A 25,701-nucleotide genomic window follows, 5' to 3' on the forward strand; every position below is an offset into this window, starting at 1 on the left:
ACCCATGTCGTTTATATTCCTTATAGTTTTACGGCTTGTTCTATATGCTTCCCCAATAAACAAGTTAGACTACAGAGAACAGTCAGCTTATTTTGGAAGATAGATGGTGGTTTATGCTGTATGCTATATTGCACACCGTGTCAATGTGTATGAAGGCAGAACATCTGGACAGATGAATCCCATATCTAAAAAAACATATAATATGCAGTTTGCAGTGATAATCAAATCTATGGTATCTGGATTCATGCTGTGACATCCCTGTGTTTATGTTGCCTTTACAATGACATCACTATTTTTACTTTACCTGTCACAATCTATTTTGGGATTTGTGGCAGTTCTGGTTCCACTCAGTTTAAACCTTTTTTCCTTTTGGACCATAAGGGGGTTAATGTTAGTTCCCCCCCCCCGCTGGCAATTTGGTGTTACTGCAGTGCTGCAGGGTCATCTGATGCAGGGGATGGGGTGACCACTCCCACCATCATTTAAAAGGTCACCTGATGCATCATCTGACTGTTGGTGATACAGTTTCTTTCTGGGGACCAACCTAGCAGTAGCAGCTCTCTGGTGTCAGCCAGGTCTGGTGTTGGGAGTTCAGTTGTTATCTGCTGTGAGGAGCTTAGCAGCGGTGTCCATTAGCTAAGTTGTTTGTTACCTTGTCTCTTTGGTGTTTGTCACTTCCCCCTGTGTGTATTATCTGTAGTTGCTAGGCTAGCACCCTACGCTGGCCAGTGCAATAGCCAGGGCAGTTTAGGTGACAGTGAGGGACGAGGTATCCTGACGGTGACGGGGGAAAGGAGTGGCATAGGGAGTTAGGTAAGTGCAGGGACGGGCTCAGGTTGAAGCTCAGGTGGTGACCATCCCTCATTCCCTATTGGTAGGGCCTTCTTCTCCCTTATTCCATCTCCGTTGTACGAGTTGTGTTGGTAGCTGACAGTGACTGACCATCCATTGTGTCGAGTCACTCCGTGAAATCACCTGTGGTGAATATCATTGTGTAAATTATCCAAAGTCTAAGAATTATTTCTGTGCTACAATATTACTGTGGCCAAGTTCAGATGCTCGTAATAAAGCTAGGGCCAGTTGCATCCTCAAATCGTGGACATGGTTGGCTCCATGTAAATCTCCGTGTGTCCAAGTGGAGGATGAGTGCAAGAACTCCTTGCCATTTACATGCACTTGTCTGTTCCGTATATTGGACCAAAGTAGTGCATGTTATGATTTTATTTCAAGCAGATTCAAAGTGGAAAATTGGCCTTATGCACTGGCAAATTAGTTACAGTGTGTATGTGTGTGTGTGTGTGAGAGAGAGGGTAATGGCACACATGGAGAACACATGTCCACATAATATGCTCATACAAACAAGCAATTGTGATGTCCTGTTCTGCCCAAGAATGTTAAAGAGTAACCGTTATTTAAATGTTTATTTAATAAATCAATAGTACACATGAAAGTAAGAAACCGAAATATATCTTATTAGAGACTTCTGCTTCTGTCTCCACCAGGACTGATCATTCCGTCTCAAAATTCAGAATTCCTGGGTAAAATCTGTATGCAGTGAAGACAGACTCTTAGATTACTGAAATAGGAGATGACAGTCCATGCTAATAAAATTCTTTGTTGGGGGGAGGTGGAAGGAGGCGCTCAGCCTCTAGCTCCTCCATCAACCCCCTCCCCCTATATAGAGCTGCCATCTGCAATCTCAATAATGTAATAATCTGTCTTCACTGAATACAGATTTTACACGAGAATTGAGAATTTTCGAAAATGAATGATCAGTACTGGTATAGAAAGATGTAGATTTCTCTGGTAAGATACGGTATATTACAAAGTTTCTTATTTTCATGCATACTATTGATTTGTGAAATAAAAACTTAATCAATGGATGCTCTTTAAGATATGCTACTGCTGTAGATAAAATGATCCACGTTAAAGATTGGATTCACTGGAATTCATTTTGCTAGAAAAAACAAACTCTTCATCGCAGCTGTGATATTAATGCTTATTTATTCCCCATTTTGTACTTTGACAATATTAGCATAGAAGGTTCATTTTTATATGATCCAATGGAAAATATATGATCCATAATTTTTATTTCATCATGTTAAAATCACCAAAGATGCATCTTAGAAAAACTCAACCATCAGTTAAGCTCTTAGTCAAAGAATTTCACAGAAGGTGCATTTTTAATATGACACTGCATTTGGAAGGAGAAGAAAAATGAGTGGGTAACTACAGTCTCATCTTTCTGTGAGTGGTTTTAAAAATTAACTGCAGTTTCAAAGTTTTTAGAGCAGTTTTTAATGTACTGTATAATGCACTAGCACCCCTCTCCTCAGAAATCTTGGCTGTCTGTTGGAGTTATTAAAAAGTTATTTTTATGTTGCTTCTAAACTGGTCAAAAGGAGGGTTTGTATTTTACTGATTCAATAATTTTGTAACAGCTTTATGAAATAAATAGATTACAAAAAAGATTAAACTTAAGATACTAGTCTCAAAGAATAAAAAATTCTATAAAAATAAAAAATGATAGTTGTGAACAAATTTATAAGAAAATATAATGCATTAAGTCAAAATGTTATTTTGTATATTTAAAAGACACAAAAGAGATGTATTTCTTGTATTAGACTATCTAGCACACAGAATAATTAAAGTTAAACATATGTGAGACTTCAAAGGAAATTTTTTAGCAAACTTTTTCTATGTAATCTGAGAGCAGCATGGTGTTGGAGCATTGAGCCTGATAACAGGGATGTGTCACTTATTAGGCTGCATTTTGCGGTTTCAATAAAATAACTGTTTTATGAGCAAGAGATTATCACTACAGGACTGGGGGTCCCGTTACACATAGCGACGCTCCAGCGATCCCAACAATGATACAACCTGGTAAGAATCGCTGGTACGTCGCTACATGGTCGCTAGTAAGCTGTCAAACAGGCAGATCTACTCAACGACGCAGCAATGATACGGTGATCCATATAACGACCTCGGCAGTCGTTGGGACCTTGTCACACAGCAGCTATTCTGACGACTCAGACCTCTTCAGCGTTACCTTTTCCATGCCCCTCTGCTCCGATTGGTGGCCACTACTGCGCTAGCACTACGCGGTTTGCTTCAGCGTCCCTGTCTGAGTCGCTAGTGCACTATTTATTCATGGATCCACAGTCACTGACACGGGGACGCGTGATTATTATAACTGTACATGTTAAATGTTATGATTGTATATAATTGATAGCTGACCTATAAAAGGAAATGCTACATAGATCCTAATTTGAGACCACTAATCTGAGCTTTGGGGGCGTTGAAAAGACAAAGCAAAATCACGCCTGCGTCCCTGAGTTCTGAGTCACCAACGAGGTCAATCGTCGTTGTTATGGTGTCAAACACAGCGATGCATGCTGGCCAGTGGGACACCAACGATCAAAAAATGGCCTAGGACATTCGAGCACGAACAGCGATATCGCAGTGGGGGGGGCGGTCGCCGCTATGTGTCACACGTAACAAGAACGCTGGCGAGGTCGCTGCGGTGTCACAAAACCTATGACGTTTCAGCTATCACTAACAATCTCGCTATGTGTGAAGTACCCTTTGGTGTTTCGTGCCTCTTGGTCAACTTGTTCTGTGTATACCCGCCCTACCATTGATTAGCAGCTATCTGTTAATATACAGTGTACACAGAAATCTTGCAATCATCGGTGTGGGTGGGGCTTTACAGGACTCAGTATTATAAGCTCTGCTAGATCTGCAGCAGAGAAAATTTTGATTCTATCACAACTGCTGCACCCAATTAACTAAGTGATACATTGCTGGAATCGTGAACTCTGTCGCTAAATCATGGGTCTGTCAGATTGCATATCAAACACCTGGTGGCAGATTCCCTTTTACCCCATAACATCCAATGATGGACGCAGTCTGTCATTGGACGTCTCCTCTGCTTTGAGGAGGGCTCCGGCGGTGAGCCCACATCAAAGCCGGGACATGTCAGCTGTTTTGAACAGTTGACATGTGTCCGCAATAGGTACAGATGGAATTGCAATCACCTGCGCCTATTAACTAAAGGCCGCTGTCAAACGCTGACAGCGGCATTTAACCCGCACTTCCGGACGTGTGGCCGGAAATGTGTGCATCGCTGACCCCTGTCACGTGATCGGGGTCAGTGATGCATTGACATAACAACCAGAGGTCTCCTGGAGACCTCTACGGTGGTCGGCACTCATAGCAATTCTATATTTCTGCTACATATAGGCGATCTGAGCATCGCCTATATGTGGCAGAGGCGATCGAGCTATGGCAGCGTCTAGCCTCCCATGGAGACAATTGAAGCATGCCAAAAGTTAAAAAAAAGCTTTTAAAAATATGAAAAAAGATGGGAAAAATGAAAGTGCAAAACCAAAAATACCCCAGTTCGTTAAGGGGTTAAAGCTGCCATTTTCTGAGTTTTTCATCACCTATCATTTCAGTTCTGTTCTGGTGAGCCTGCAGATTATTTCTAAATTTTTCTTTTTTTTTTTTATATTTGCATGACTTATAATGTTATTATCATTTCACATCATATTTATCATAAGGAGATTTTATAGCTGTGAACTTACTAATTGTTAATACAAAATTTTCATCTCGGCCTTTTGGATCTCAGTATAATACAATAGTGTTGTTCTCACAAACTTTGTTTCTGTCCATATAATTTTTCTATACCTGAATCCTGGCAATCCTGGAAATAAATTTTCCAAACCTTTGACAAATTTAGCATCTTTTTCTCATATTCCTAACACATTACTGCATAGAAGGTGGAGGTCATTCACGGTCATTGGATTTTGTGCATTGCTCCCTTGAATAAAAGCAATATTATTGCCAATCTGTTTCAATTACTGAGGAATGTCATAGCAGAATGACTCACAACCCAGACATTCTGCATGATTTATGATAACAAATCCAGTTTTGTCTCCATAATGTCAGTATGAGTCTCAGGAAAATTTTTGTGAAAAGTGTTAGCCAGTAGAGAGAAAACAAATCAGCAATCCTGAGATCGAGACATCAGTACTCCAAGAACAGGCACTGCAGCCCTATCCTAAATCAGGGGGATTCATTGTCTATGAATGTAGCCAAGCGCTCTGCATTTGGGAAGGCGTCATAGACAATAAATGTAACAGAGTCAACGTATGTGACCCTTCGCTCCGCTTTTGACTGAGCTGTGGTCAAAGCCCAAGTGGTTAGCAAGTTCTTACTTATACTCTATCCATTATTTTTGGGACTAACTCTTTAATGTAACCTATTCGGTAGATTGTAGTGGATCATTATATTCTTAATGTGAGGGCTATGAAAGTTACGCTTGGCATTTTACCTAAATTCTTCCATTCTACAATGCCATACCTTGCAACCTGCCAAGCCACTAAATTTAATAAGGTTGCAGTTTGTTTGTTTTTTTTTAACAAATTTGCAAAAGTTTCTACATTTCTGTTTTTTTCAGTCAAGATGGGGTGCAGAGCGCACATTAATGAGAAAAAAATGAACTTTTTTGAATTTACCAAATGGCTGCAATGAAAAAAAGAGTGAAAAATGTAAAGGGGTCTGAATAGTTTCCGTACCCACTGTAGAAAAATATTCAGAATTGAGAGTCCTCAGTGGTTGATACCTTTTAATGGCTAACTGAAAAGATGGTAACACATTGCAAGCTTTCGAGACTACTCAGGTCTCTTCATCAGGCATAGACTAATACAAAATCTGAAGAGTCACATATTTATGCACAATACAGCACAGAAAAAATGCAATAGATGAGACAAGTGACGTGAAGCAGAATTATGATTATGGGAGATTGTCTAGGAATCACCTGCTACATTACAAAGCTAAAGAAGAAAATAACCGGGTGCCTCTAGTAGTCACCTACAACCCAAATGTGGAAGTGCTAAGGGGAGCTGCATGGAAATTACAACCTTTACTACAAAAAGATGCCCGATTACAATCCATTTTTCCAGACCCCCCACTACTGTGCTTTAGGCAGCCCCCAAATCTAAGAAGCATCATTGTCAGAAGCTCCCTGTTCTCCCTACAGCTGCAGGAACCATTCCTTGCAACCAGAAAAAATGTAAAACCTGTCCATCTATAATGACCATGGACAAGATAAAGATCCCCAATTCACATCAGGACTACAAGGTCCCAGATGCTTTCAGCTGCATTACATCTAATGTTGTGTACTTAATTATTTGTACTAAATGTCCAACAGGGGGTCTGTATGTGGGGGAGACAGGGCAAAAGCTTAGAACAAGGATGAATGCTCATCGTTACACAATAAGAGAAAAAAGAATGGATCTACCTGTGGCAAAACATTTTTGTATGATGGACCACAACACAAGGGATATGAAATTACTGGTATTGAAAGGTAACTTCACATCTCAGAGAGAGAGAAGAGTCTGAGTATAAATTTATGATGACCTTTGACACTCTCAATGCTGGAATGAATGTGTTACATGGATTTATGTCCTTTTACATCAATTAAGGAATTTGCTCCTAAGACCTTGTGGGGGCATCACAACACATTAGGAGACGCCAATCAGAGGACAATAAAACATCCGGACTCCTTATCTATGAAATGGTCCAATATTTATGTTTCTCCCTCTCCCATAATCATAATTCTGCTTCACGTCACTTGTCTCATCGATTGAATTTTTTCTGTGCTGTATTGTGCATAAATATGTGACTCTTCAGATTTTGTATTAGTCTATGCCTGATGAAGAGACCTGAGTAGTCTCGAAAGCTTGCAATGTGTTACCATCTTTTCAGTTAGCCATTAAAAGGTATCAACCACTGAGGACTCTCAATTCTGAAGATTTTTCTATCTACTGGCTAACACGGTACAAAGATATACATATTTCCTGTACCCACTGTAGGAGCTTCAGTAATATCTGCTGGCCATAAGGCTTGAGCATCATAGTCCGACAGTTTCCAGAATCGGTAGCATCTCCCTTTGTCGGAATAGGAATAAACACATATATTGTCCAGTCTTTGGACCATTTCACAGTTGTCCATATCTGTTTTCATTACAATTACATTGCATTACAATGTAAAAATCATTACTTTACTAATAGAATAAATAAATAATAGCGAGTATACACTGTCAGTACCCAAGTCAGATATTTGGTCAGGTTTTATTATTCAGTCTTATGAAAATTTTAGCTTGAGTTGTGTGGAATCAGTAATTTAATCAATGCCACAGTTATTTTTTTTTTCAAGGAAGAGACACTAGGCCTTTCAGCAGTGACTGGAAGGTAAGGGTCATTCATTTATATAGAAGCAGTTGTTTGTAAACTTATAGAAACCCCTACAAAAAGAAGTGCATAGTCAAATAAACCTTATAGAGTCACCTACTAAAATAGTACATAGCCATAGAAGTAAATAATCACTTAATAATACATACTACATAAGGGGTTAAAAGGTGGTAGAATCACATAAGTGGTAACATACACGGCAGGAGAACACAAAATGTAGATAGTAAAATATATGCTAGAATGATTAGGTGACTATGGGGTGGTACAAAAAGATATGATTATATATAAATAATGGTATAAGTGTATGTCAGACAAGTACTGATTGGATGCGTGTTGAAGAGGGTGCCATTTCAGCAGGAGGAGCACTTATGGGTAGGCCTCTAATGCCACTTGTACCTATGCATTTGCACTATTAAATATATGGTTTGCCCCTGATATATTTACTGCTTTGTTGATGTTCATTATCCCTGTGGGATATATTTGTGCAGCTGTGATTATAATTTTTAGTCTATGCTGCAGCCCCCAAATTTTCATTTTTGCAAGAGGTAACAAGAAAAAGTGGACCGCACAGTTTGTTACTCACTTTCTTCTGGGGCGATACACCACATATAGTCAAAAAGTTCTGTTTGACCACACAACAGGGCTTGGAAGGGAAGAAACGACATTTCCGATTTGGAATGCAAATTTGGTTGGAGTAGATTGCAGACACAATGTCTCATTTGCAGTGCCCCTGAGGTACCAAAGCAGCAAAAAAAAACCTCAAGTGACCCCATTTTGGGAACTAGACCCTTTAAGTAATTTATCTAGGGCTGTGTTGAGCTTGTTGAACCTGATTGTGCTTCACAGAACTTTTTAAAATGTGTATGTCAAAACTAAAATAACGTTTTTTTCTGCTAAAAAGTTGTTTTAGCCCCAAATTAGTCATTTGCACAATGAGTAAAAGGAAAAAATGGACCCCATCATTCATTATGTGTTATCTTCTGAACACGAAACTACTCCTTATGTGGTCAAAAACTGCTGTTTGCTCACATTTAGGGATGAGCGAGTAGTGAAATACTTGGACTCGCTGTACTCGTTACGAGTAGCTCCTAATACTCAGGTACTTATAACAAGTAGCGAGTCCAATGTATGTCTGTGGGAAATGTGAGTAATGGATGGAGACTATGTGTGCGGGTGGAGAATGTGTGCGGGGGTCTGTGGGGCTGTGTGTGTATGGGCTCTGCCGGGCTGATCAGGGGTCTGTGCATCAGAGCCTGCACAGACCCCCGATCAGCCCGGCAGAGCCCACACAGACCCCCACACACACATATGACGCTGCGCAGCCAGCCAATCACCGTAATGCCACAACAAAGAAGGCGGTAGCTTTACTGTGATTGGCTGACACATGCCAGGCGGGAGATCTGAATATTGCAAGGCGAGTAGTGAAATTTACTCTCTAGGATTCGAGAACCGTGAGTACCGCATTACTCGCCGAATACCGAATCCTAACGAGTATACTCACTCATCCCTACTCACATTTAAACAAGCGGGCGTAAAACCATCAATCACAATATTAGAATTAAAATATGTGTATATATATCACCAAATCTATCATAAAGTAGTTTAGCCCCACTGGAATACCATCCGGATAACTAAGACAAAAAGACACCACTGAGAATGGCAGAGAGGCAAATCAGAGCCCCCGCTTCACTGCAAAAGACCTTCAGAAAGATTTAGCAGCCTCTGAAGTTGTGGTACAATGTTCTACTGTTCAGAGACACCAGCACAAATATGGCCTTCATGGAAGAGTCATCAGAAGAAAACCTCTCCTGCATCCTCACCAGAGTGTTTTGCCACTTGCTTTCAACACTACCAGAATGGTGGTATATTAAGTGTCCCCTTTGATATTGCCTTTTAACCCCTTTGTAGCGCAGTGATTACCTTTTTTTGGTTCATTTGCATGCTATTCAGACAGGATTACACACAGTCCCTGTCACATCACCAGCAGCTTCATCCCCTGCTGACATCTGTGAGCGCCAGTGCGTCTCTCTTTTCCACTTCCTGGGATTTAGGTTTTGACTGTGACTGGACCATTCAAACACATGGATATGATTTTATCTAAACCATTCCATTGTAGATCTGGCAGTATGCTAAGGGCTGCTGCCCTGCTTGAAGATTTACAGTGGGGCAAAAAAGTATTTAGTCAGTCAGCAATAGTGCAAGTTCCACCACTTAAAAAGATGAGAGGCGTCTGTAATTTACATCATAGGTAGACCTCAACTATGGGAGACAAACTGAGAAAAAAAAATCCAGAAAATCACATTGTCTGTTTTTTTTTCATTTTATTTGCATATTATGGTGGAAAATAAGTATTTGGTCAGAAACAAAATTTCATCTCAATACTTTGTGATATATCCTTTGTTGGCAATGACAGAGGTCAAACGTTTTCTGTAAGTCTTCACAAGGTTGCCACACACTGTTGTTGGTATGTTGGCCCATTCCTCCATGCAGATCTCCTCTAGAGCAGTGATGTTTTTGGCTTTTCGCTTGGCAACACGGACTTTCAACTCCCTCCAAAGGTTTTCTATAGGGTTGAGATCTGGAGACTGGCTAGGCCACTCCAGGACCTTGAAATGCTTCTTACGAAGCCACTCCTTCGTTGCCCTGGCGGTGTGCTTTGGATCATTGTCATGTTGAAAGACCCAGCCACGTTTCATCTGCAATGCCCTTGCTGATGGAAGGAGGTTTGCACTCAAAATCTCACGATACATGGCCCCATTCATTCTTTCATGTACCCGGATCAGTCGTCCTGGCCCCTTTGCAGAGAAACAGCCCCAAAGCATGATGTTTCCACCACCATGCTTTACAGTAGGTATGGTGTTTGATGGATGCAACTCAGTATTCTTTTTCCTCCAAACACGACAAGTTGTGTTTCTACCAAACAGTTCCAGTTTGGTTTCATCAGACCATAGGACATTCTCCCAAAACTCCTCTGGATCATCCAAATGCTCTCTAGCAAACTTCAGACAGGCCCGGACATGTACAGGCTTAAGCAGTGGGACACGTCTGGCACTGCAGGATCTGAGTCCATGATGGCGTAGTGTGTTACTTATGGTAGGCCTTGTTACATTGGTCCCAGCTCTCTGCAGTTCATTCACTAGGTCCCCCCGCATGGTTCTGGGATTTTTGCTCACCGTTCTTGTGATCATTCTGACCCCACGGGGTGGGATTTTGCGTGGAGCACCAGATCGAGGGAGATTATCAGTGGTCTTGTATGTCTTCCATTTTCTAATTATTGCTCCCACAGTTGATTTCTTCACTCCAAGCTGGTTGGCTATTGCAGATTCAGTCTTCCCAGCCTGGTGCAGGGCTACAATTTTGTTTCTGGTGTCCTTTGACAGCTCTTTGGTCTTCACCATAGTGGAGTTTGGAGTCAGACTGTTTGAGGGTGTGCACAGGTGTCTTTTTATACTGATAACAAGTTTAAACAGGTGCCATTACTACAGGTAATGAGTGGAGGAAAGAGGAGACTCTTAAAGAAGAAGTTACAGGTCTGTGAGAGCCAGAAATCTTGATTGCTTGTTTCTGACCAAATACTTATTTTCCACCATAATATGCAAATAAAATGAAAAAAAAACAGACAATGTGATTTTCTGGATTTTTTTTTCTCAGTTTGTCTCCCATAGTTGAGGTCTACCTATGATGTAAATTACAGACGCCTCTCATCTTTTTAAGTGGTGGAACTTGCACTATTGCTGACTGACTAAATACTTTTTTGCCCCACTGTACCTACACCCTAATCTCATGTCATTTGCAGCCACTATCAAGTTTTCCTGCAGAATTGTCCTGTGTTTAGCTCCATCCATCTACCCATCAACTCTTACTAGCTTCCCTGTCCCTGCTGAAGAAAAGCATCCCCATAGCAGGACGCTGCCACTACCATGTTGGATGGTGGGAATGGTGGTTTCAGGGTGATATGCAGTGTTAGTTTTCTGCAACACAGAATTTTGTATTTTGCCCCAAAAAGTTGTATTATGGTCTCATGTGACCATAGCAAATTTTTCCACATGCTAGCTGTGGAAGAAAGAGCTATAGTCAAGTGAGACCAAAGTACAACTTTTTGATATAAATCAAAGTGCAATATGTGAGCTATCAGAAGCAGGAGCTCTGATATCTGGTGCTATTATTACACAATGGTAGTTATGTTCAAACTGTTTAATCTCCAAAAGGTCTGGTTGGCAGAGACTTCATGCCCCATTTTCTGTTGGTATTGGTACCAGGAAATGTATTGTTTAAATTATTTTATGCCTAATTTTCTGCTAAAAAATGTTTTGTGAGTTATAAAATAGAGATTAGAACATATGCATTTTCCAAAATTCCAAGAAAAACATTGTGGCTCCACTACGATCACAGTAAAAAACACAACACAGCTATAATGTGAACACAACCTTTCAGCACTTTCATAACCAGGCATAACATGGATCTCCTGGACACCTGTGCAGATTCTGTAACATGGTCTTTCACCTACCAAGTGCCATTTATTTATTGGTGTCTTATGTGTCAAAAGAGCATCTGAGTGCCTTTAGACACCAAAGTCCATGTGAAACTGGAATCTCAGAACTCCTCCCCACAGATGTTCCTCTAACCTGAATATAGCTGAATCACACATGTTATTCTCTTTTCATTTGCACACTGCTTGACCTGAGAAGCAAACCAAGTAAGAAAGTTTAAGGATAATCTGCCATTTTAAGAGACTTATCAAAGTATGACACAGCAATGATAGCACCATTTCTTAGAACATTATGATACATTGCTGGCTTCATGGAAGTTTGTCAGATGTGATGAATATTTTATGCAGATTAATATGGAAATCTATACTTTTGTTGTGGAGCAAGTTTACAGATCAGATATACTGTATTAATAAACCAATAAATATGTTCTTTTCTATACGGTTACCCTATTTAAGCCTATGTTTAAGCAGCATTATAAATATGGAAATTACCGTAACACTTAACAGTAAATCTATTCTGAAAAATAAAACTAGTGAGCTCTTGACGTGTTTAGTCTAGGCTGGTTGACTGCTGTGTTAGAAACCTAAACTACATCAAAGATTTCCCTTGTTTCATTTCTGTTCCTTTCATAGTTTTATCTCACCACTGCATAAGACTTTAAGATTTGTACTCTCCAGTTTTTAATGTTTCGTACCATTGCCAGCACAGTGTAGGTTTCTCAATCTTTATATTGTTCTATATATCATTAATTTATTTTCTGTTTCAGAATGAAGAAATATTTGGCCAAGAGGGGATTTTAGAGCACACCAACAATATGAACCCAGATGAAAGATATGAAATGCCCCCTCAGGTAACATCTTTATATTTTTATTTACATCTTAAAAAATATATATAATATCTATCTAATGATACATCGGGGGAGATGCACAATTATATAATTCCATTTAGGGATAAAACAAATACATAAATGCTATTAGGCTAAAAAAGCATTTTGGAGAATTAAACCACTAATCTGAATGGTCGCCTTCACATGTCCCAATATAAGTAGTATAACTGTAAAGGATTTTCTGAATTAAATAAGGAACTAAATTAAAAGAAAAAAGAGCCCATATGTTTCTTATTGGGCAAATTTGGTGGTTTTGGTTTTGTCCATTTAAACTTAACTGCTCAAGAAGACGTGTGATTTCTCCAGATTTGGGACCTGTAGTAGAGGATGCTTAGATGGTTATTGCATCATTGGCTGAGTACCTTAGATTAAGGTGTATATGTAGTTTTAGGCAATTCACTAATAGGATTTTTATGGATTAAAACGTGCGCTGCCAGACCATCACTCCTCACAAGTTGTATACTTAATATATTCATTTCCCAACGCGTTTCGAGGTCATAAAACCTCTTCCTCAGGGGATGACATGTCATCCCCTGAGGAAGAGGTTTTATGACCTCGAAACGCGTTGGGAAATAAATATATTAAGTATACAACTTGTGAGGAGTGATGGTCTGGCAGCGCACGTTTTAATCCATAAAAATCCTATTAGTGAATCTGAAGATTTATGGCCACAGCGTGGTCATTTGGATGTGCAGCAAGCTGACCGCGTTCTTTATGCCTGTTACTCTCCTATATACGGTGAGTATAAACTATTGTTTGATATCTTGGTTTTCTCAGATAAGACCCTATTGCGCTTTCTTTCCTTGCAGTTTCAATTAGTTTTAGGCAATGGCTGATCAACTGACCATGTACTGTTAGTTACAAGTTATGAGCGAACATGCTTGGATAAGGCATTATCTGAGCATGCTCATGTGCTAACCGAGTGTCTTTGGTGTGCTCCAAAAACAGGTTTTGAGTCACCGCAGCTGCATGTCTTGCCGCTGTTCTATAGCCATAGCAAATGCATGGATTGCCTAACAAACAAGCAATCCAAGCATGTGTTGCAGCTGTCAAGCAGCTGCAAGACATGCAGCTGCGGGGACTCTAAACTGTTCTTCAATCACACCGAAGACATTTGGTTAGCCTACAGGCATGCTTGGGTAATGCCTTTTTCGAGCACATTCGCTCACCACTATTAGTTACTTATTGTCTGTTAATAAGATATAACTATATAGTATGTTCTTAATCCATTTTGTCTGAATCCTTTTCAAATACTTTGGATACTGCTTACCTGAAAAATATAGGAATGTATGCTTTAGTATTGTTAATATTAAAACTGAAAAATAAAATCTATTAGTAAAATCAAGAAAATCTTAGCTTTTTGTACCCAAGTAAATTGTGCATAAAGAAGATGTTAAATTCTAGAAATAAAATGTTAATCTGAGACATCGAGTGTTTTAAATCAACAACATATATTTATAATAATTTTAAAATTTTGCTATTTCCCATGCTATCGGTGTCCATTAGTGTAGTGGTATGACCATAGAAGTGCAAGGCTAGGTTCACACACATGCAGTGCTCTCTGTGGAGTACTACTTTGAGGTTTGTATTAGAATCCCTGAAAATCAGGTTTCCAATGGAAAACCCTGATGAAGCCGTTCACTTCAATGAAGCTGACGGAGTCACTTTTGACACTGTCCAGCCTTAGTCCTAGAAGTGATCAACTTTATCAGACATGGACAAAAATGTGATCCACCATGTTTTTGTGTATTTCTGAAAAAGATGAATACTAAAAGGATGGAACTAGTCAGTGTCCCCAGTGACTCCGTCAGCTTCAGTTGAATCCTATTTTTGAGGGTTTTGACACAAATCCCGACGTAGTGCTCAGCAGAGAGCACTGTATGTGTGGGAACCTAGCATTCCATGTACTCCTTTCATCCACTTGATTTTTCATGGTGTGTTCACTCATTGTTTCATCATGTGTAGCATCTCAAATCATTAAAAATGAGTTTTTGCTTTATACAGCATATTCATATTCCTGCTTTCTGAATAATCAGCAGTGATCTGAAATAAATCTATCAGGATAAATGTTACTAGACATATTGTATCTGTAGGTGTTACCATGGTAATATATGCACAGCACAGTAAGCGACGAGTAAGGAAGACTAAATGGTGTGACATATGGGATGTTTGACGTTGCTTTTCTTCAGAACTAATGATTTGGCTGTACATCAAGCACAGACATACTGAAACACTTTGAGATTTATTCAGGACTAGCTGAAGAGCCCGGCATTGCCCGGGAATAGTAACTATGTGAGAGAAAAAAACAAGTGTCCAGAATATGGGGAAAACTTTAGGTCATGTGGCAAAAAGAATTATCAGTCTGCAGGCTGGGAACAGGCAAACAGTACAGACAGCTCCACAATTTGACACCAGACACAGACAGTGCAGAGGACATTACGTGGCTACAACTGCAGCCTGCAGCAGAGAAAGTCAATGTAGTAAGGCAGCCAGCTGTGGTTACTTATAACAAATTATAATGATTATATTGCACGTAAAAACATTTCACATCATATATTCAACACTACAGATTTACAACACAAATTAACTAAATGATTACCCAAATATTGATGGTATTTTATTTTCAACTCATTCAAGAGCCTTTTGATAAACAACATTTTTGGTTTTTCCTTCTGGTGCAAAGATGAACAGATTTTTGGCAGTTCCAATTCCAGAACAGGCCACATAAAGATGACCATGAGAAAAGCATGGAGATTGCAAATCAATCCCTACTACTTTCTAGGACTGTACCTGAGTCTTGTTAATGGACACTGCAAATGCCAGTCGAACTGGAAACTGGAGGCGTTTAAAATCAAACGGCAAATCAGATGGAATGATTGGAATTCTAGGAATGAAAATATCCTCTCCATGGACACATCCTGTCAAAATGGTTGCTTCAATTATATGTGGAAACAGGTTCTTAATCAAGAGTCTTGTCCCATTGCATACCTTTGGTGGATCTAAATTTCTCAGCAGCAGAATAGGTGCTCCAGGTTTTAGAAAGAGTTTATGTGGAGGAAGTCATTGTGGTTCCAAGGAGTTGAGGAACTCTATTGGATAGATTAATGCTTGATCAGGGTCTGTTACTATATCCACTGACTTGTCGGACGTGCACATATCTGGAAGGAGACTTAAAAATTTGAAGATTGATCTTGTTTACACTATCATTTTTTGGAGCTAGAATAACCCTTTCACACAGCCAGCCAGACTTTCTGAAGTTGGATTGAATGTTTGGAAAAACCTTTTTGTCATGATCCCACCTGGTACCACCAATTTGTCACGGACCGGCGGATGTGACCTTTGGCCGCACAGGAACAGGGGGCTTATCTTATTTATCCCACCGCTGGCACCATGTGATAAAAAACAGCAAGCTAGTCTTGCCCTAACAATTTACCGCAGGGGGTTTATTTTAGTTATCCCATCACTGCCACAATATGTTACAAGCTGTCGGGATTTATGGATATTCCACTTTTCAGTTCCACTTTGGAACTCGCAGCACTCCGGCACCCCCCTTACCCTCAGGTCAGTCAGGGAACTACACCTAGGGTAACTGGTCGCCGGACGGGCCGCTCACTGTGGACTGGCTGTTAGGTGCAGTGCAGTGAGGGAATTATAAATGCTCTGGCTGTAGCCACACAAAAGCTTATAAAACCCTTTCCTTCGCTGCCAGCTTCACCCACCCAACCGGGACCACACTTCACTGCCGCCAGCTAAAGATTCTCTTAATCAATAATTTAATTAAGTGAGTCCATAGCAAACCCCAAATTAGTAGCGTAATTACTTCAGGCATGTGTACATTTGTCACAGGGGAAGGAGGCAGAACTAATAAATTTGATAGTTTATTCCCCAAAGATGGGCAGTGTTAACCGATGATAAAAAGGCTTTACGAAATGAGACAATAATAGTATGTGCAATGCAACTAAAAATAAAAGGGGTTTAAACAGCAGAAATTAAAACTTACATATAGCTTAGATCATTTCAGGCAGAACCATGTGGGGAGGAGCCAAACGTCACCATTCATTTGAGATGTTATTGTCATGGCATCCCAGCAGCAACTACCTAGGGGGGCTCAGTTGCAGACTTATAAGTCTTGGCTTGTGACATCACCAATTTGGCTGTCTGGTGACGGTCCTCCCCCTTTCTCAAAGTACAGATTTGGGTTCTGAAACACTTATAACCTTTATATCTGGGCTTGAGAACCTAGCAGAATATCGACAGAACTATCATTCATCTTACATTGAAATTAGCTCTGTAATGACATAAAACACTAGATGTTTATTCCTTTCTGTTCAGGAGAACTCCGTTTCTCTGGTTCTGTTGATGCCAGGATATAGCAAGAACCACTGTAGTGAAGCCGGATCGGAGCATGTCCCAATATGTTAGTTTCATACTTCTGTCACAGACAGGGTCCGAGGTAGGGCCATTTTACTATCTCCCATATACATATACGACCACATGTGCTTAAGCAAAGAAAAGTCTTTCTACTAGCTAATTAACATTCCTTGCAGTGAGGAGGGGAGGGGGGAGACAGGAAAGAGCTGGTGTCACAGCTGTGAATGCAGATTCAGGCAGAGGCTGCAATGTGTGACAAGCTAAGGAAGGGAAGGGGGGTCAAGCCTCCACACTGACATAGCATAGTTCAGCGTGTAAATAGAAGATTCTGCAATGTGATAATCCGGGGAATCTTACATCATATTTTACATTACCATTACACCTCCCCCTTTTAGAGTGCGCTAAGGAGGTCCATGTGCACCTCAGTGGTTTTGCCCCGGCAGGACAACCCATCGGCATTTCCATGTTCGCTGCATTTTTTGTGTTGTATGGTAAAAGTTGTACTGCTGGAAGGCAAGGCTCCAGCGTAGCAACCTTCCATTGGTTCCGGACACTCTATGCAGCCAGCTCAGAGGGTTGTGGAAGGTTACCACTGTGAAGGTGCGCCCGTACAGGTAGGGCTGCAAATGTTGCAGCACCCAGACCATGGCCAGGCACGCCTTCTCAATGGTGGAGTATGCCACTTCCCTCGGCAGAAGTTTCTGGCTCAGGTACAACATGGGGTGCTCTTGGTTCCCCGAGTTGACCTGGCTGAGCACAGCACCAAGGCCAAACTCGCTGACGTCGGTCTGTACCAGGAATGGGTGACTGCTGTCGACTGCTTTCAACACTGGAGAGTTGCACAGGGCTGTTTTCAAAGCTTGGAAGGCCGCCTTGCAGCCAGCTGTCCAGTTGACTGTTTGGGGTAGACTCTGCTTGGTGAGGTCCATCAAGGGTTTTGCAAGGGCGCTATAGTCCTGTACGAACCGCCTATAGTACCCAAGAAGGACATAACCTGTTTCTTGGTCCTGGGGGTGGGCCAGGACACGATTGTGTCCACTTTCTCCGGCTCTGGACTCATGGAACCCCCCGCCTACCCGGTTCCCCAGGTAGCGGGCCTTGCTCATGCACATTTGGCACTTTCCCGGCTTGATGGTCAGACCTGCCTGGTGAATACGCTTGAGCACCTCCTGGAGATGCTGAAGGTGTTCCTCCCTGGTGGAACTGAAGATGGCAAAGTCGTCCAGGTACGCCATGGCGTACTTCTCCAGTTCCTGAAGCAGGTGGTTGACCATCTGCTGGAAAGTGGCAGGGGCATTTTTCATGCCGAAGGGCATGACCGTGGACTCGTACAGTCCAAAGGGGGTGATAACGGCGGATCTCTCCTGTGCCGCAGGGCTCAAGGGAATCTGCCAGTATCCCTGACTCAAATCCATGATGGATATGTATTTTGCGTTCGCCAACCGCTCAAGCAGATCCTCGCTGCACGGCATCGGGTGTGCATCAGAGGTTTTGATGGCATTGAGCCCCCTGTAGTCCACGCAGAACTGGGTGGTCCGATCCTTTTTAGGCATGAGAACTACAGGTGAGGCCCACGCGCTCTTGGACCGCTGAATCCCCCCAACTGTAACATCTCATCGATCTCTTGGCGTATAACCTGCTGCACCTCCTCAGAGATCCGATAAGGTGTTTGACGTAGTGGGGCATGATTCCCGGTGTCCACCTCATGTACCGCTAACTCAGTCCATCCAGGTCGGTTGGAGAACACGGTCCGGAAGAGTTCCAGGGTGGTAAACAACTGCTACCGCTGGGGTACGGTTGGAGGCACTTACCTCCATGTCCTCAATGGACTCATTGGCCTTGGCTTGGGCCAGCATGTCCAGGAGGGGGTCTTCCTCCCCCTCCTCGGGCAGGTTGCAGACCGGTAGGATGCAGGCTTCACGGTATTTAGATGTGTGGTGAGCACCTTGAACCCCCTGGTGCTTCACAGAAATTTATAACGTTAAGCTGTTAAAATACAAAAATCTAATTCTCCCTAAAAAAAAATTTTTAGCTCCGAATTTTGTATTTTTACAAGGGTAACAGAAGAAAATGGACCCCAAAATTTGTTGTGCAACTTCTCCTGAGTTTAACAGTACCCCATATGCCATCAAATACTACTTTTGAGGCACAGTGCAAAGCTCAGAATTGAAGAAACGCTATATTATAATGCAGATTTTGCTGCACTTGTTTGAGGGTGTCATGTTACATTGACAGAGCTCCTGAGGTGCCAACACAGCAGAACTCCACATAAGTGACCCCATTTTACAAACTAAACCTCTCAAATTCATCTAGGGGTGCAGTGATTATATTGACACCACAGGTGTGTCACAGACTTTTATACCACTGGGCATTGAAGATAAAATAATATACATTTCTACCACCATGATTGTGTGTTAGCCACAAGTTTAACATTTTCAGACTAGGAAATGGGTAAAAATGGCACCAAAATTTGTCTGACAATTTCTACTGAACGTGGCAATACCCCATATGTATCAAACAAAAAAGTTCCAGCAACAAACATCCAAATCAGATTGCTGAATAGACATTAAAAACTTCATCTTTATTGCAATGCCTTTAAAAGCAAACTGTTAAAATTGTAAAACCAGTATGTTTTTAAAGGCATTGCAATAAAGATGAAGTTTTAACGTCTATTCAACAATCTGATTTGGATGTTTGTTGCTGGAACTTTTTTGTTTGATTACCACAGCCGCTTTTTCCGAGCACCATCCTGGAGTCCACACCCAAAGCCACAGAAATTCATCTAATGGTGAGCTGAACACTTTTTTTTTCTTCCATATGTATCAGTACAGTACTGCGTAGCCATATGGAGACATTCGGGATGGACGGAACGCTATTTGCCTCATGGAAAGCAGATTTTCCTAGAATAATATGCGGATTCCATATAAAAAGCCCCTAAGCGATAGAAAAGCAGAATCCCCCCTCAAGTGACACACTTTTGGAAATTATAACCCTTTGGGAATTTATCTACAGATGTTGTGACGATTTTGACTCCGTTTGTATTCCAGAAACAAGCAGCAGTTGATGTTGCTGAGTGAAAATTGCAAACAGCCATTGTAGTGACCAGTACATTATGCCCAGCTCATGCTTCTGGAGACATGCACCTGTAAAAATTAAGCAGGCTCTCATCACTACACAAATGCCAAACATGTGAGCTCTAAATGTGGCTTAGGCACACTAGGGCTCATAAGGGAGGGGGGCATTTGGATTTGGGAGTGGAGAATTTGCTGAATTTCTTTTGGAGGTGAGGAGCCATTTTCCTTTTCCCGTGCCTTTGTGCGACCAGTAACGTGGAAGCCCCCTATATTTCCGTTAACAGATGACGGACCTGAGTGAGGACTTGCTTTTTTGTGGATTGAGCTGAAGCTTTTATTTGGGAACATTTTACATTCCTTTTATGATCACATTAATCTGGTGCTCTACACTGAGCACTTACATCGGGGTTTCCATCTAAATCATCGAGTGACATGACAGATGAAACCCCAGATGTATCCATTCACTATAATGAGGCAGCAGTTACTCTGGACCCTGTCTGGCCTCTGTTCAGCAGTGTCCTTCTTTTTAGAAGTGCACAAAACTGTGGCCAACGGCACTTTTATACAATCCTAAAAAGACGGATACCGCCAGATCACAGGTCCAATGGCATCCACAGTGCCTCCATGTGCCTCATTATATGAAATCTTCCCCTGGGGGTTCTGTCTGAATCACGTATTTCAGAGATTTACATTGAAACCCTGGTGGAATCACTCTGTGTAAAGCGCATGATAAATGTGCGCCAAGCCCTACTGCAATCTGTAGGGAGGCAGAATGAAAAAATCAACCGCATGTGAAGAATTAGTTTTATTTATTTTTTTAAGCTGTACCTCATGCAGTATAAGTGCTTAGGCAAGTTTATTCTTCAGGTCGGTGTGATTACAGCGATACCAGATTTAAATCAGGTTTAATGTTTTGCTGCTGTCAAATACTAAGATGCTTTTTATTGTGAAAATTAGTTGTGTAACAAGGTGGCACGGGGTGGTACTCCTGGGCAAGTCTACTGAGTCAGTCAGTGAGCACCCCGGCCACTTGCACATACAAAGGCAGATAGAGTCCTAAGTAGTGTTGAGCATTCCGATACCGCAAGTATCGGGTATCGGCCGATACTTGCTGTATCGGAATTCCGATACCGACTTCCGATATTTTTTCAATATCGGAATTCGGCATCGGAATCGGAATTCAAAGTTGATTGACAGACTGACGTCATCATGATGCGCGGTGTGTGCGCATCATGATGCGCCGTCATTTCGGGCCTTCCGGGGGTCTCTGCCGGCCTGCCGGGGGGCTGTGCCGGCCTGCCGGGGGGCTGTGTGGACTGCCCGGGGTCTGTACCGGACTGCCGGGGGGCTGTGCCGGCCTGCCGGTGGTCTGTGCACCCTGTGGGGGTCTGTACCGGCCTGCCGGGGGGCTGTGCCGGCCTGCCGGGGGGCTGTGCTGATGTCCGGGGGTCTGTGCAAGCATCGTCCGATGGGACTACAAGTCCCATCGGGCGATGCCTGCTACCATGACAGTGATTGACACATTAGCCAATGATGGGACAGTAGTAGTCCCATCATCCGGCTAATGTGTTAAATGTTAAAAAAAAAAAAAAAAAAAATACTACATACATACTACATGCATGCTACATACATACTACATGCATGCTACATACATACTACATATATACTACATACATACTACATACATGCTACATACATACTGCATGCTACATACATACTACATACATACTACATGCATGCTACATACATACTACATATATACTACATACATACTACATACATGCTACATACATACTGCATGCTACATACATACATACTACATACATACTACATGCATGCTACATACATACTACATACATGCTGCATGCTACATACATACTACATACATACTACATACATGCTACATGCATGCTACATACATACTACATATATACTACATGCATGCTACATACATACTACATGCTACATACATACTACATATATACTACATACATACTACATACATGCTACATACATACTGCATGCTACATACATGCTACATACATACTACATACATACTACATACATACTACATGCATGCTACATACATACTACATGCATGCTACATACATACTACATGCATGCTACATACATACCACATACATACTACATGCTACATACATACCACATATATACTACATACATACAATACATTCATACAATACATACATAGACATACAGTACATATAACATAGAGTAACATACTTACCAATACTTGTCACATTGTTCCCCGAAGCCATTGTCTATTCCGGGATAAATATTAACATAACAAACCACAAAAATACTCACCCACGATCCGAAGCAGTCCACGAGTGTGTCCCACGACGATCTTGGGTAGAGAACTGCAGCATCAGATGATGCTGCCGTTCTCTACGGGCTGCAGGAATCCAATGACGGAAGGTAGGTATCCTTCCGCACTGTATTCCTCCGCCACTTAAAAAAAAAAAGTCCCTAGTCTCACTTTATGCCATTGCTGTGTGGGAATTTCCCACACAGCAATGGCATAAAGTGAGACTAGGGACTTTTTTTTTTTAAGTGGCGGAGGAATACAGTGCGGAAGGATACCTACCTTCCGTCATTGGATTCCTGCAGCCCGTAGAGAACGGCAGCATCATCTGATGCTGCAGTTCTCTACCCAAGATCGTCGTGGGACACACTCGTGGACTGCTTCGGATCGTGGGTGAGTATTTTTGTGGTTTGTTATGTTAATATTTATCCCGGAAAAGACAATGGCTTCGGGGAACAATGTGACAAGTATTGGTAAGTATGTTACTCTATGTTATATGTACTGTATGTCTATGTATGTATTGTATGAATGTATTGTATGTATGTAGTATATATGTGGTATGCATGTAGTATGTATGTAGTATGTATGTAGCATGCATGTAGTATGTATGTAGCATGCATGTAGTATGCATGTAGTATGTATGTAGTATGTATGTAGTATGTATGTAGTATATATGTAGTATGTAGTATGAATGTAGTATATATGTAGTATGTATGTAGCATGTAGCATGCATGTAGTATATATGTAGTATGTATGTAGCATGTAGTATGTATGTAGCATGCATGTAGTATATATGTAGTATGTATGTAGCATGTAGTATGTATGTAGCATGCATGTAGTATATATGTAGTATGTAGCATGTAGTATGTATGTAGCATGCATGTAGTATGTAGCATGTAGTATGTATGTAGCATGCATGTAGTATATATGTAGTATGTATGTAGTATGTATGTAGCATTCATGTAGTATATATGTAGTATGTAGCATGTAGTATGTATGTAGCATGCATGTAGTATATATGTAGTATGTAGCATGTAGTATGTATGTAGCATGCATGTAGTATATATGTAGTATGTATGTAGTATGTATGTAGCATGCATGTAGTATATATGTAGTATGTAGCATGTAGTATGTATGTAGCATGCATGTAGTATGTAGCATGTAGTATGTATGTAGCATGCATGTAGTATATATGTAGTATGTATGTAGCATGTATGTAGTATGTAGTATGAATGTAGCATGTATGTAGTATGCATGTTGTATGTATGTAGCATGTAATTTTTTTTTTTTTTTTTACATTTAACACATTAGCCGGATGATGGGACTACTACTGTCCCATCATTGGCTAATGTGTCAATCACTGTCATGGTAGCAGGCATCGCCCGATGGGACTTGTAGTCCCATCGGACGATGCCTGCACAGACCCCCGGAGCCTGCACAGCCCCCCGGCAGGCCGGCACAGCCCCCCGGCAGGCCGGCACAGCCCCCCGGAGCCTGCACAGCCCCCCGGCAGGCCGGCACAGCCCCCCGGCAGGCCGGCACAGCCCCCCGGAGCCTGCACAGACCACCGGCAGGCCGGCACAGACCACCGGAGCCTGCACAGACCCCCTGGCAGGCCGGCACAGCCCCCCGAAAGGCCCGTACAGACCCCAGAGAGGCTGTACAAGGGCAGGAAAGGGTTTTTCTTATTCCGATACCGGAAGTCCCATAGACTTGAATGGGACTTCCGGTATCGGAATCGGCGATACCGATACTTTTTTTAAAGATCGGCCGATACCATCCGATACGATACTTTGAAGTATCGGACGGTATCGCTCAACTCTAGTCCTAAGTCTTCTGCAGCACAGTCATTTACCTCCATCCCACGGTCGCTCTCAACACTGGGAATGCATCCTCCGGATATACCACAAGCCACAATTCCATTCCAACTTTTGAAACTTTTATTGAACATGAGGTAACATGAGGTAATTAAAGTAATGCTTCCTGCACTTTCCCTGCATCTTCAACATTAACAGCTCCCATCTGGATTTTAGGAACCGACAGTCCATTTGCAGTCGCTCCCACAGAACCTGTGCCTGTCCACACTGCCCGAAAGTCTTTAGCAGCATCCATTCCCCGGACAAGGGCACACGCCGCTCCCAACTGTGGAGAGCATCTTGCTTTGGGCTAGCCAGCTCAGGCACTACTTCCTAAGCAGGAAGTTCTTCTCCTAAGTTTCTGGGGCTTGGCACCATCCCCGTTTAGCTTCTCCCCGCTGTTAACCCCTAAGATTCTATCCTTAAGCTAAGTAGGACATTTAAGTCAAGACATTAAAGGAACATTACATTTACTGTAACAGATAATAAGGAGCTGCACGTGTTACATTTGCAGTGTCCACAAGAGAGAAGGCAGTCTAGGTTCCCTGCCACCTCCTTACACTACTCCATCCTAAAATATGGTCGTCCCCAACCATGGTGGTACCTGTAGATGTTAAAACAGCATATATATAAAACATCAATAGAAATAATACAGTCACATTTCAACATTTCTTGTGGCTCAACCGTGACCCCTGCTCCACATGGTTAGAGCCCCGGAAAAAGAGTTCAATTTTTTTTGAGGTGGGTCCGACTGACCCTGGTCCCTTGGCTCCTAGGACCCATAAACAAACACTCTGGCCCAACGGACAACTTATCAGTGGTCCATATTGTCCTGACCCAGCTTGTTCCTCGGGTCTTCCTGCACAAATCCTTCCCCCTCCCTTCTTTGAGAGGATTACAGGCTTACTATAATGCCGTTGGGCTGATTTTTTAATGGGGGAACAGTTCAAGGTTAAAAGAAGGGGCAAAGTCCAAGGGTTCCAGCCCCATCACCCAGCAGGGGATGCACAACTGTGCATAAAGAAACTTGGATGAGGGAGGCAGCAAAGTCTTTCAACTGTGACTGTGATTGTCACCACTGAAACCTAGTCCCAGTGCCGTACAGGGCTCCCTGCCCTTAAGAGACACAGAATAGTTTCCTTACACACATTTTTCACTTTAGTGTAACCAGCACAACTCTTCTTACTTAAAGGGGTCCTTACTAGTCAATGCAGGGCCGCTTCCACTCCTTGTGACCAGAATAGTGGGCCACACTGTGGCCCAAAGACCCACTGGAGGACAACTCATCACTGTTCTTTCAGCTTCTTTCATCCGGCAATGGCCGGCTTAGCAAACTTGGAGCCTCCTGCTCCCCTGACTCAACTGTGACCACCAATTTCTATAAGGGCGTCTCTGCCCTCTTGCTCACTGTAGAGGCCATGCATCATCCAGCCAGACATGGT

The 25,701-nt window shown here is 41.9% G+C and overlaps 1 protein-coding gene across 2 annotated transcripts in view; it reads left to right on the forward strand.

The window, feature by feature from the left end:
• SNCA (synuclein alpha) overlaps positions 1-25,701 on the forward strand; it is a 176,482-nt gene that overhangs the window by 108,546 nt on the left and 42,235 nt on the right. For both annotated transcript variants that reach the window (XM_073590146.1, XM_073590157.1), the window contains exon 5: positions 12,513-12,596. In XM_073590146.1, coding sequence (XP_073446247.1) covers positions 12,513-12,596 — 84 coding nt within the window. The remainder of the gene's footprint in view (positions 1-12,512; positions 12,597-25,701) is intronic.

This window comes from Dendrobates tinctorius, unplaced genomic scaffold (assembly GCF_039654945.1).
Source record: "Dendrobates tinctorius isolate UK_male_01 unplaced genomic scaffold, ASM3965494v1 ptg000011l, whole genome shotgun sequence".
Lineage (NCBI taxonomy): Eukaryota > Metazoa > Chordata > Amphibia > Anura > Dendrobatidae > Dendrobates > Dendrobates tinctorius.